This window comes from Eupeodes corollae, chromosome 2, assembly GCF_945859685.1.
Source record: "Eupeodes corollae chromosome 2, idEupCoro1.1, whole genome shotgun sequence".
Taxonomy (NCBI): domain Eukaryota; kingdom Metazoa; phylum Arthropoda; class Insecta; order Diptera; family Syrphidae; genus Eupeodes; species Eupeodes corollae.
Window position 1 is genome coordinate 76,362,397 of NC_079148.1, and position 13,629 is coordinate 76,376,025.

Genomic DNA, 13,629 nt, shown 5'->3' on the forward strand with positions numbered 1-13,629 from the left:
TGTATTGCTTGATGTACATATTTTCATTAAAACAATTGTGGAAATAAGATTATGAAATTATTAAATTTGCTTTGGATTATAATATATAATTTAGCCGTTTTCAAGAGCTTGAGATTAAAAAATCAGAAATAGAAATATAAACACCATTCAATTTTCAGTATCACCCTATTAATTCACAATTGCTTTTTCTTTGAACACATCCATTTTTCTAGAAACTGCCTTTATCATCTACACACTACCTTACCGATATAATTTTGACATTTACTACACTTCAAAACTCAAAAGAAATAACGTCATAGTCATATCATATGTACATAGCAAAAATAAAATTAAAGTAAATTTATTGCATTTTTATTAACATATATTTTGCCTTTGCCTTATATTATACTGCAAAATTTTGAATCAACATTTCTTGATAAAGATTCTTATCGAATAATACGCAATTGTGTATAAACAAAACGAGACAATGGGCGATAATGGGCGAATAATAAAAATTCTAATAATTGGCGAGAGTGGCGTTGGAAAATCAAGGTGCGTATAATGTAAATAAATGCAAATAACGATAATCATTTGTTTTATTTTTAAATTAATTGATATAAAAAAAAAATCTTGGATAGTTTATTTTTTCATTGTCATTTTTAGAGTTGAAGGCTATTCCCTTAAATGGAGCTTGCTTTATGTTTTTCTTTCACCACATTTACGTTCTGCATTTGAAACCAAAATCAACTAGAATATTTCCTATGATTATGGAGTACCTATGTTATAATAAAATGAGTGTCTGTCCATCCTACCTACGCCTTCCACCAAATTGGATTAATTCTCGAAAACTTTGTGAATCATCGGTGGAGTAAAAGTATTTCCTATTCCTTATTGTTTATGTTCTAAAAATGAAAACAGCAATATGGGATGCACGCAACCAGAAATCTATTTTAATAGACACAATATTTGGGGATCAGTGTGCTGTAGGTATGTACCTACATAGGTGCATAGGAAACTTATTTGATTTCAGGGAGAAAATATGAGAAAAAATAAATAATTATAAAGATTTATTGTACAAATATTTAGGTAAAACCTTTCACAAGTGATTAATGTCTGGTTATATTGAAAACTTAATTATTATCCATGAATTTGTTGATTTAAACAACGTTTGTTTATTTGTTGCATGCTTGCAAATGTATAAACGAATTAAATTTTCCATCATGCTACCAAGTTTGGTCAACGTTTTACCCTTGAGATCTTTGAAGTATTTTCTTTTAAATGATGTTTGCACTTCGCATTAATTGTATCTTTCCCGCAAAAGAGCTGTTCTTTGAAAATCCACAGATATTTGGTCGAACAAAAATTTTGTTTGCTAATAGATCCCAAAATAACTTCATCTGGGAAGAGTTTTTGGTGCTGCACCCATAAAAAAGCACACGTTTGAGATTTGTGCGAAACAGTCGTAGCTTTGTTCTTAAGCTGATAGAGTTATTCCTCCAAATTTTTAACAACATAATTAATTTTCAGCCCCACAACTTCTGCTTCCCTCTCCACACTTGTTCTCATCTTATGGAGATCCATTATCCTATAAAAATTAAGCAAAGGTCTTCCGCGTAATCCAAGTGCTTTAAATAGGATGTCAAAGTCCATTGGATCCCTCCGCTACCTAACAGAGCTGAGCGCAGTACATCGCTTATCACCGACAAAAACAATATTGGCGATAGAATACAGCCCTGTCTGACTCCGCTTCGGATTTCAAAATCATCTGACAACCTACCATCGTAATAATGGCAATTAGTTTTTCTGGGATGCCTCTCTTCCGCAAAGCTAACCAGATATACTTCCTGTTAACCCTATCAAAGGTGTAGTGGTGATCGATATTCAACGCACTGTTCAATAATGATCCGCAGGGTCATGATATGATCAATGCAGGAGGATCCAGCCAGGAATCCAGCTTGTTCGGCTTTGAGTGTGGTTTCAAGGTGTTCTCTGATGCATTCCAGTATGACTTTAGCTACTACTTTGGCAACGGCAGGTAGAACGCAAACTCCTCTCCAGTTTTCGCACTTTGTAAAATCTCCTTATTATGGGAGCTTGACGATCTCATCTTTACTGCAATGCGGATTCGGGGATTAGTTTCTTTAGGAGCTTCAGACGATATCGGCTGCACGTTGTTTGCAAACACTCGGTTTAAAACCGAGGAAACGTGTTCTTTTCACCTTCTGACTTGCTCATCCACCGAACTTATCACAGTAATTTCTAGTTCTTTCACGAGGTGTTGCTTTGAGTTGTGTGCACCGGTCAGCTATTTGTTTTTTTTTTTAATGTAAACGGTCCTGCTGTCCCACCTGTTTGCAACATCTACTGCTTCTTGCGTTGAAATGAAAACATTTTTCAGAGCATTTCAATGGTGTTTGATGTCGTCATGTACTGTGCTGATTGTTCTCATTTCGTTTTACAGGTGGTCCCTAAATTGTTGACGGGTCGTGAGATCCTTTAGTCTAGCGATGTTGAGCTTTTTATCTAGTTGGATATTCGAACTGTAACTGTACGCAATCTTAGGGTAGCTATCATTAAGTGGTGGTCACGAACATGTTCCATATCGGCGCCTCTTCTGTTTATTACATCCAAGAGACTGCTACTAAAGCGTCAGCTAATCGCGAAGTGGTCAATTTGGTTGGAAGACACTTGCCTGTCCATCGACAAGCAGCTAATTTTATGACAGAGTTTGTTTTCAAACATATTGCCACCAATCACAAGGCTGTTTGCGTTGCAGAAGTCAAAGAACCTCTCACATTATCATTGCAATTGCCGACTCCGTGAACAGCCATCACATGCCTTAGCCCGTTGTTGTTACTGCCAACCTTAGCATTGAGGTCTCCCATAACCAAAATAATATCTCCGCGGGTTGTGTTGTTGTAGTAGGCGGATCCTAGTTGACTATAAAAACATTAATTCTCTTCATCAGCCGTTTCTGTAAGGAGTAACCCAACTCCAGCTTCTCGAGCGTGTCCTGGATCGTAGAGCAGTACAGTGTTATGTGTCGGTGACTTGTATTTTCCCGATCCCAACCATCGCACTTCGCCTAACCTTAAAATATCTATCCTATACCGCATTAATTCTCTCTCTAATTGAAGTAATCTGGCATTGTGAGGACCTTCATGTCCTGCGTCCAGAAGCGTCCTCACATTCCAAAAACCAATCCGTGTCCGGGTATAATAGCCAAAAGTATCCAACGAGTTATCATTAACTATCCGAGGAGTATCTTCGGTTTCCGTAGCGGAATTGAGTTCAGTCACGAAGAATGCTAATCTCCGTAACCTATCCTGAAGAGTCGGGACTTCGCCCTTGCAATTTTTGCATACTTATATATATACTTCTGTATATAGGGATACACAAATAATTGCCCGGGGACACCAAGAGGAGGTAAAGCAAGAACTTCGAAATGGCAAGAAAGTTACATTGAAGGCCTAAAACAAGTTTTAGGCAATTACCAACTACCCTATCCGCCATGGTGCAGGCACCCCAATACACACAACAAAACTTTTTTTTTAATGCGCAGCGACAGTGCATTTAAGGCAATATGTTTCAGTAAATAACAATTCGTGATTGTAGCACAATCTTATGAAAAATTACTTCTCTAATAATCTACTGCAAAAGACTAGACATTATAGTGGCATTCTCAATAGAAGCTTGGAAATTCACTAAATTTATGTGTATGCAAAGTCTTTAACTTATATAAAAATGGTATCGACTTGACTTTAAAAAATGTGACTTTATTCAGCTTTTAAACTTATTACTTGAAATTAAGTGGGACGTATTTATTTTCAAATTTGTGTTTAGATGAAATAATTTTATGAAATCTTATTTCATTATATTTTAAATTCGATTCCATTGCGTGTATTAAAAACTTTAAATAGTAGCCAGCCATGGGTTGATTCAAGTTTAAAAAATAAAACAAAAAGGGCCTAGTTATTTAAAAATTCAATATATCGAAGAGTTAACCAAGCACGACCCCATCTGCGGCACAAGACACCTTACTCTACCTAACACCTCTTGACATATCTAGCAAACAAATAGCTGCAAGCTCTGCTATGCGCCTCAAAGCTTCGTCGCAGGGGACTAACAACAACATTGGCCACTCCGTAACCCTTAGGTATTTAGAATCAATTCCAAAGCACACAGACTATCCCTCAACTGCAATTCGACAGAAACTTCCAGATTAATATAACTCTCAGATCTTTCTGGGAGGATAGGACATTCCTGGAAGATGAGTCAATCCATTTTAATACAGATGCTTCAAAAACAAAAGAAGGTTTTGGTGGAGGAGTGTACTCTGAACGACTGAAATAAAGCCTCTCATTCCACCTACTCAATTATTGTAGCGTGTTCCAGGCGGAGAACTATTGGCAATAAAAGAAATCTTATCCTGGCTTAAAGAAAAAATGATATCAACATCTGATATCCGTATTTTCTCAGATAGCCAGGCTGCTATCAAATCTCTGGAATCTGTCTCTACAAACTCTATAACTCTATACTGTGAATCATCTCTAATGGAGATGGAACATTAGTTTAATATTCACCTTTGCTGGGTGCCGGGCCATAGAGACATTCCAGGTAACTGTAAGACAGATGAATTTGCCAGAAACGGTACAGTGCAGATCATCTTACCACGTTTGGCACAAACTGGCATACCAATCGCTACTTGTAAATTGTTGCTAATGCAAGACGCTATGAGGAAGACAAACATCAGGTGGAACAACATCACAACATCACAACAAAAGCGATCAAGGTGCTGGCTATCTCTAAGCAGATCGGATATAGGCTCGATAATAGGTGTCATAAACGGACACTGTCTAATAGGAAATCCTAAAATGGTAGACATGTGCATTCAAGAGGACACATGCGTCCAAAGGTTTTTCTCAAAGAACACCTCTGTCTATCAACTCCTACTCTCACCTCCCCTCGATGAACATCGGGTGCCTAGTACCTCAACTGGAGATTGGGTTCTAACCCCAGTGGAAAGTTGTTGGGGCCAGCAAACAAGAGAGCGGGGGAGAGGTGTTTCCACTAAGGCACCTCTCCTAATCCAGACGGCAGCGGAGGAATTCCCAAGATGGAATCAACGGTGCCGTCTACAATTCCAGTAAGGTTGAGCTAGTTAGTGAACACCTTATAGGGCCTCTTCGACTTATTCGGATCCCAGGCCTATAAGGAGCGGTTTTATCCGGCGACGGATTTACTGCTGACAACCTACGCAAACGAATTAAGGACAACGAACTTCGGGTATGCACGTGGAATGTTAGGTCCCTTAACAGACCACGTGCGGCCGAAAAATTAGCGGAGGCCCTAGACCACTAAAAAGCAGATACCACCGCCGTCCAGGAAATACGATAGGTTGGGCCGGGCAAAAAGAGGATGAAAAACTGCGACATTTAGGTGACTGCTACAACGGAAACCAACAGCGCTTATATGGATGCGGCTTCGTCATTGGAGCCAGACTTAGGCAAGACGTCTTGAGCTATAGGTCCATCATTGAGCGCCTCACGACCATACGCATCAAGGTAAATTCGGCAACATTAGCCTGATATGCGCGTACGCTCCCATAGAAGAGAAAGATGATAACACTAAAGATAGTTCTTCAAGCTCTTAGACAAAACATATGAGCAGTGTCCTAGCTACGATATTAAAATAGTCCTGGGCGATTTTAAAGCCAAGCTAGGAAGGGAAGACATCTTTGGTGGAATAATTGGGAAAAACAGCCTGCACGACAATGGATTCAGACTCATAGATTTTGCTACGGAGAAAACGTCATGGTAGCCAGTGCGCGTTTTCCACACCTCAACATTCACAAAAGAACTTGGAGTTCTCCAGATCAATCTACCGTCAACCAGATTGACTATATTGCGATCGACGCCAGACACGCTTCCAGCATTATGGATGTACGAACTTTCCGAGGAGCTAACATCGACTCGGACCACTACCTCGTTGTAGCCAAGGTAGCACTTCGGATTTCCAGACCCAAGGCAAAACAGGGAGGTGCTGGGAGAAGGTACAACGTCGAACGGCTACAATCGCCAGAGATCGCCAAATCCTTTTCCGACCGAGTTACAAGTAACCTCTCTCGAAGTTCTCTGTTTCGGAAACCAGTGACAACATTTCCAAGATGCAATCAGGCAAGCCGCCTCTGATGTGCTGGATTTCAAGGAGCCACCAACAAGGAACCCTTAGTTTGATGAGGAATGTCGGCAGGCAGCCAAACAACAGGCATGCAAAGCGGCGCTGCATAAAAGGACGAGAGCTGCTTATGAGCTCTATGAGCAGAAGAAGCGAGAGGAAAACCGGCTTTTCAGAAGGAAAAAGAGAGGGCATGAGAAGCTTGCGGTCGAAGATGTTGAGAGGTTTAAAAGCAGGAATGAAGTTCGAAAGTTTTATGAAAAGGTGAAACGAAATTTACAGGTACATAAACCTAGAACCGAAGGCTGCAAAGACGAAAGTGAAAACATCGTAGTGGAACCGCAGTCAATGCTGAGGATGTGGAAGGACCACTTCTGCAGACTGCATAACGGCGACGACGAACTGAATTCCGCTGTCAGGCAGGATGATCCATTCAAAATAGACGACGAAAGTAAACAATCCCGTCCTCCCGACTTAGACGAAGTAAAGACTGCCATATCTAATCTAATAAAGCGGATGGCTTGAATGCCGAGCTCTTTAAAACAGCTGGAGATAAGTTGGTTAGGAGTATGCACCAACTTAGCATGCCCGATGAATGGAACCTCAGTATTGTTAGCCCGATCCTGAAAAAAGGAGACCCTCTAAACTGAACCAACTATAGAGGAATCAGTCTACTTAACATCGCCTATAAAATCTTCTCTGCCGTAATATGTGAACTTCTAAAGCCCATCGTCAATAACCTGATAGGCCCTTGTCAGTCTGGTTTTAGACCAGGAAAGTCCACAGTTGATCAAATATTCACATTACGGCAGATCCTGGAAAAATCCCAAGAACACCAAATCGACACCCACCATCTTTTCATCGATTTCAAGGCCGCATATGACAGCATCTACAGGGACGAGCTGTATAGATCCATGTCTAGTTTTGGCATCCCCGCCAAACTCGTCCGTTTGTGCAGGATGACCATGGAGAATTCACGCTCCTCCATAAAGGTTGGAAAAAACTTAACAGAACCTTTCGATGTCAAAAAAGCTTTTAGACAAGGTGATGCGCTGTCATGTGATTTTTTTAACATCGTGCTTGAATAGTGCATAGCTCACACGTCAATACTAGAGGCACTATCTTTCAAAAGCCTTTCCAAATACTAGCATATGCTGATGACAATGACATAATCGGAAGAACTCAGCGTGATGTCAATGGGGCTTTTGTGAGTATTGAGGCAGAGGCGGCAAAAATGGGTTTAACGGTTAATGAAGGCAAAACAAAGTACATGCTGTCGTCACGAAAGGACATACAACACTGAGTGGTAAAGTCCTCTCTCGAGGGACCAAAGCGTTGCTATTTAAGACCCTTATCATCCCCGTCCTGTTATACGGTGCAGAAGCATGGACTATGACATAAGCGGATGGAAGCACCTTGGGTCGCTTCGAGAGAAAAGTTCTTCGTGTGATCTACGGTCCCGTATGCATCGAAGGGGAGTAAAGAAAAAGATGGACCGACGAGCTGTTCGGGCTGTACAGCGACGTAGACTTAGCCAGAAGGGTAATAGTCCAACCACTAAGATGGCTGGGTCACGTAGAGCGCATGGAAACCAATTCTCCGGCCGGAAAGTCTTCAAATCCACACCCGGAGGACAGCGCAGAAGAGTAAGACCGCGAATCAGGTGGCGCGCACAAGTGGAAAATGACCTCACCCAACTTGGAGCACTAAGCTAGAGACATCTAGCTAGGCACTGAGCTAGATGGAGAAGATTGTTGATTTTAGGCACTAGTTCACACAGGACTGTACCGCCACCTTAAGTAAGTAAGTGAATTTAAAACAATGTGTCTTGCAAACGTATGTTGGAATCGACACGTTGGAATAAAGAATTATGTTTTTCTTACCTTGTTGTTGTACTAGACTCAAAATTATGGCTTATTGATATAAACACTTACTTTGCTCTCGCCTGATAGACTTTTATGACTTACCTCTGTTTCAGGTCGCAAAAACTATTTGCAGTTCTGCTTTATATCTGATGTATTGAATAAATCGATTTCATGTCCATCTATTTGTTGTCAATTGAATTTCAATCTCACTCACGCTAGCTTAAGAATAAATTTACACTTTATTTGGCAGAGCTAAAAGGAAGGAATTAAAGGAATACCATTAAGCTTTTCCGACCAAGCTAAATATTTGAGCCTCATTTTAGACAAAAAACTAAATTGGAAGGCAAATATTGATGAAAGAGTCAAAAAGGCTACTGTAGCGCTTTTTTCTTGTAAAAAGGCCATAGGATCAAAATGGGGCTTCTCCCCAAAAATAACCCACTGGCTATACACTTCGGTAATCAGGCCGATACTCATTTATGGAGCCGTCGTATGGTGGACTGCACTGGATAAGATGGTAAATCTAAATAAACTCATTAAAGTCCAGCGGTCAGCAGGTATGTGCATCACAGGAGCACTTCGCACAACACCAACCGCAGCACTGTAAGTGCTTTTAAACCTAACACCACTTGACATCTTCTCTAAAAAGGTGGCTGCCAACTCATGTGTAAGGCTTAGAGCCACCTCTCAATGGACCAGTAACAATACTGGACATACAACCATTCTAGATAATTTCAGATCTATCCCAGATCGCTTAGACTATACCACCCCAAAAATGGTATTTGGTAAAAGATTCCATGTGTCCATCCCTTCAAGATCCTCCTGGGAAGAAGAGGGACCCCTGGAAGACGATGCGGTACACTTCTACACTGACGGTTCAAAGACCGATCACGGAGTTGGAAGTGGTATCTTTTCAGAACAACTGAATCTCAGTCTATCCTATAGACTTCCCAATCAATGTAGTGTGTTCCAGGCAGAAGTAATGGCGATAAAAGAAGCACTATCCTGGCTCAAAGAAAACGTTATATCTTGTAAGGATATACGAATCTTCTCGGACAGCCAAGCCGCTCTTAAATCTCTCGCGTCTGTCTCCACAAACTCTCGAACAGTCCACGATTGTCAATCATCTCTGAAGGAGATGACGGAACAGTTTAACATTCACCTCATTTGGGTGCCGGGCCACAGAGACATTCCGGGAAATTGCAAAGCCGATGAGCTCGCCAAAAACGGAACACTTCTGCCTTATGTTAGACAAAAACATAATATAGGAACACCACTTGCTACATGCAAATATCTTCTCAAGCAATATGCTTTAGAAACAACAAATACTAGGTGGTCACAAAGTACCACCTGCCTGGCAACCAAGCAAATATGGCCAAGTATTGACTTAAAACGGTCAAAAGGCTTGATAGCACTAAGCAGACAAAGTATAAGCTCTACAATTGGAGTAATAACGGGACACTGCCTCATAGGTAGACATGCTCTGAGGCTAGGGGTCTACACAAATGACTTCTGTAGAAGCTGCATGGACGAGGAGGAAGAGGAAACAGTCCAACACCTTCTATGTACATGTCCAGCACTCTCCATTAGAAGGAATTACTTTCTCGGTAATCCCTTCTTCGATAATACCAGTGAACTGGCAAATATTGACACAAAACGTCTCTCTAACTTTATTAAAAGCACAAAATGGTTTGTTTAAATTCATTACTCTCCCATGAGTAACCTCATTAGTGGTATCACAATGGACCCTTGAGGTCTACGTGTGTCAATGATATCTAGACAGCCACTCTAACCTAACCTTGGCAGAGCTAATTATGGCGGTAAAAGCATAAGAGAGTGAAAATTAAACAAATTTTCTATACTCATTGACTCTTTAAATGACAATCTATAATCTGCAAGCTTTTAATTTAATTTATTTCCTAAAGTAATTTAAATTATTTAGTTCTGAAAGTAAATTTGCTTTGACCTTTTTATTAAAACTTCTTCATTTTTTTTAATGCTTCTTTTGTATAGCTTGATTCGTCGTTTTGTTGACAACGAGTTCGATGATAATCACGATGTCACCATAGGCGTTGATTTCAAAACCAAATTGATGAATATCGATGGAGTTGATTTCAAGCTTGCCATATGGGATACTGCTGGCGCAGAACGATTCCGCAGTCTTACACCCAGTTTCTATAGGAATGCCAAGTGTGCCATATTGGTCTATGACATCACAAGTCGAGAATCTCTTCAAAAATTAGAATCATGGTTGTTGGAATTGGAGAACTACAGCAACAATCGTAATGTACCCACCATGGTCGTGGGCAATAAAATTGACATGGAACGTGCAATCACCAGAGAAGAGGGTGTTTTGTTTGCTAAGAAACATCGCTCGCTGTTTCTAGAAACTTCGGCTAAAAATAATGTTTCAGTTGCAGATGTGTTTGAAGAAATTGTGCGAAAAGTAAGTACACTCAAAAATATATTGTTTAATAATTGTAGTGAACTATTTTTTAAATACTCTCATTTACTTCTTCCTTCTTTAAGACGATAAACTCCGATGATTTCGAAATGGGCTTAAGTAATGGTATCAATGTTGCAGAGGGAGAACAGGCCGTTGAATCAACATGCAGATGTTAATATTTATAAAAACAAATCATTATAAATACAAACAATTTCTGTTCATAGGGTATAATATACATATATTAGTCTAAATATTAAGTTAAGCAAATTATTTTGTTACGTTTTATTCGTTTGGTATTTTGTATACATACGTACAATTTATAATTTAAATACATTATAAATTATAACGGTCATACAATTTTATCTGTTTTAATCATAAGTAAATAAACTCATACAAAATAAACCCAAAACAAAAACAATATCTAAGGTATATAATTATTGTTAATTGTAATTCAACACAGTTTGTATATACTATATAAAATGATTATTTACTTTTGATATCATACTGCTTTGTTAAAATTCAAAGAATAAATAATAAACACATTTTATTGTAATTTTCAAATGTGTTTTTAATGTGAAGATATTTGGAGATGATTTTGAGCGACTTTTTATACGATTTTGTAAAAAAGAGTGCTAAATTCTATTCATCGACTTTTTTCATAATTTTTTCTTTTAATTTGTGCATAAGCTTGTAAATTTTTAAGATATTCCTCCTTTCGACATACGAAATAAGATCAAGTAAGATTCCAAGAAGACTCGGAAAATTTTCACCAAAGTCAATACAATTTAATTGAATTAACATAAGTCTCTAAAGTCCTAATAGTTTAATTATCTCAATCTGTCCTTTCTGTGTGTCATGAGTTCATTACTTGAAACTCGAGGGACCTACAATTTTGTGACAAATTAGTACGGTAACGGATACTTATAACAGGTTTTTAAACCTTTGTGAAGATGCAGTAAATTAAATAGACTAAGGTGGTTTGGGAAACAAAAACATAGACAGATTTATCGACAGTCAAGCTGCAATCAAAGCCAAATCCACCATTGTCAAAACTAGTAAAACAATGTCGTTTGAATCTTCGTTTATTCACGGAAGCCAACACGATTACACGTCGTTGGGTAATAGGACACTTTAACATTGTCGTAAATTAAAAAACATATAAACTGGCCAAAAACGGACCAACGCTTCATTCTAGCCATATTGTAAATATTAATGAGCAAATAAATGGTTTAAAGTTTTATTGAAATTGCAAGCAACTAACCAACACATATCTTTTAAAACGAGAAGACATCAATGTTGTCCTTATTGATAGGTATCCTAACAGATCACAACTCATTGTGTATCCACATGCACAGAATGAGTGTGAGGAAGAGGATACCTTTCACTTTCTCTGCGAATACCAAAGTCTAGCCAAAAGAAGAATGACAATGTTAGGTAACTAATCAAAAGTAGAGACAATTTCGACAAACAAGGCGATGTCCCAACCTTGCCACGACATTTTCTAAATTATCAGAATGGTTCAGGGATGCCCTCTCAACCTAAATCCTCACCAATCTTTCTATAAATTTAACCAATCACAGCGTTAAACATATCTTAACCTTCCGTAACTCGATTATAAAGGATTGACTACGTCTTCCACTAACATTCCTCAAGAGTTAGCTCTGTTCCAAGCTTGGTTGAATTCGAAGACTTTTCGGGGTGAATCGTCTATTTCAAAAAGCTCCTCATGTCACATCTATCTCAGCAGCCGTTTTCAGGTAACTTACGTAGGTGTATAGCCCTGAAAGCTCCTCGTGGAATGAAGAAAAGCGGTTGTTCACTTTCGCACTTTTTCTTGTTTATGACATTTACTTAATTATAAATATTAGTCTGTTTAAGCAAAAAATATATGTATTAAGTTAGAATATATATTTTTAAAAAAAGTAAAAGGGCTTGTGCAGAAAAGAAATGATTGAAATCGGTCTATTAGTTATTGAGAAAACAACAAAATAACGGTTTTATGAGGGCTACTCTTTTGAAGCAGTACGAACATATTTTTTATTGAAAGAAGCCAAGTTAAGAAAAAAAATAGAGAAATTTAATACAAATCTATCGGTTCTGTTTTATAAGACTTCGATTTTTGACCAAAAATGTGTATGGGGACTAAAAACCCGTGACATGAATCAGCTTATAACCTTAATTTCTAAGTTTGAACCCAATCATCCTAATGGTTTGGGCTGTAGATACAGATTGACAGACAAACTGAATCGGTGGACCCACTTTTTCGACTGTTCTACGATCGTTTAATTAAAATACCGAATACATAAACCATTTCAATATCGCGCTTGCAGGTCGTGTGCCTGATCAGAAATCGATTTGTTTGTGGGTGGACACGTTCAGGAACACCGGTAGTGTGCAGAAGAAACATAATAGACCTTCCAGAACAGTCAGGACGCCAGAAAACATCAAAAGAATAAGGGCGGTGATTTTAAAATCACCTAGGCGATCTGCACACAAACATTCGGTTGCCTTAGGGATTTCTAGTCGCACGACGAATTCTTCATGAGGAACTTTATTTTCACCCATACAAATTGGCAGTGGTGCAACAACTTAATCCACGCGATTATGTTGCGCGAAAAAGTGCATGTGAAGCCTTCCTCGAAAACCTGCCTCAAAACGCCCTTGTTTTCTTAGTGACGAGGCACATTTCCATATTTCAGGATGTGTGAACAAACAAAACATGCGATATTATAGCCCCACTAACCCGAGAGAACTTCGTGAGCAGCCTCTGCATACAGAATCGACATTATTGAACCATGGGTCTTTGAAGAGAACGAAAGAGCAGTTACGGTCAATTCTGAAAATTTACCAGCATGATTGTGACTTTTTTCTGCCCAAACTTGAAGAAATGAATGTAGGGGAAGTGAGGTTTCAACAGGTTGGCGCCACAGCTCATACGACAAGAAGGTCAATGAATATTTTGAGTGAATACTTCCCCGAACGGCTCATCTCTCTTAGAGGCGATCTTCAGTGGCCAGCACGATCGCCAGATTAAGCACTATTTGATTTTTTCCTGTGGGTCTAGCTCAAATCGTTGGTATTCACTGATCGTCCAAAGACCCTTCGTCATTTTAAAAAATAATATTCGACATAAGCACAGATATGCTGGGAAAAGTGGAAACC

The 13,629-nt window shown here is 39.0% G+C and overlaps 1 protein-coding gene across 1 annotated transcript; it reads left to right on the forward strand.

Annotated features, from left to right (window-relative positions):
• Nucleotides 1-378: 378 nt before the first annotated feature.
• Nucleotides 379-10,659, forward strand: LOC129947797 (ras-related protein Rab-18). The gene is made up of 3 exons (XM_056058494.1): nucleotides 379-531; nucleotides 10,035-10,467; nucleotides 10,551-10,659. The coding sequence occupies exons 1-3, from the start codon at nucleotides 467-469 to the stop codon at nucleotides 10,641-10,643; spliced, it is 591 nt and encodes a 196-aa protein (XP_055914469.1). The 5' UTR covers nucleotides 379-466; the 3' UTR covers nucleotides 10,644-10,659.
• Nucleotides 10,660-13,629: the final 2,970 nt, after the last annotated feature.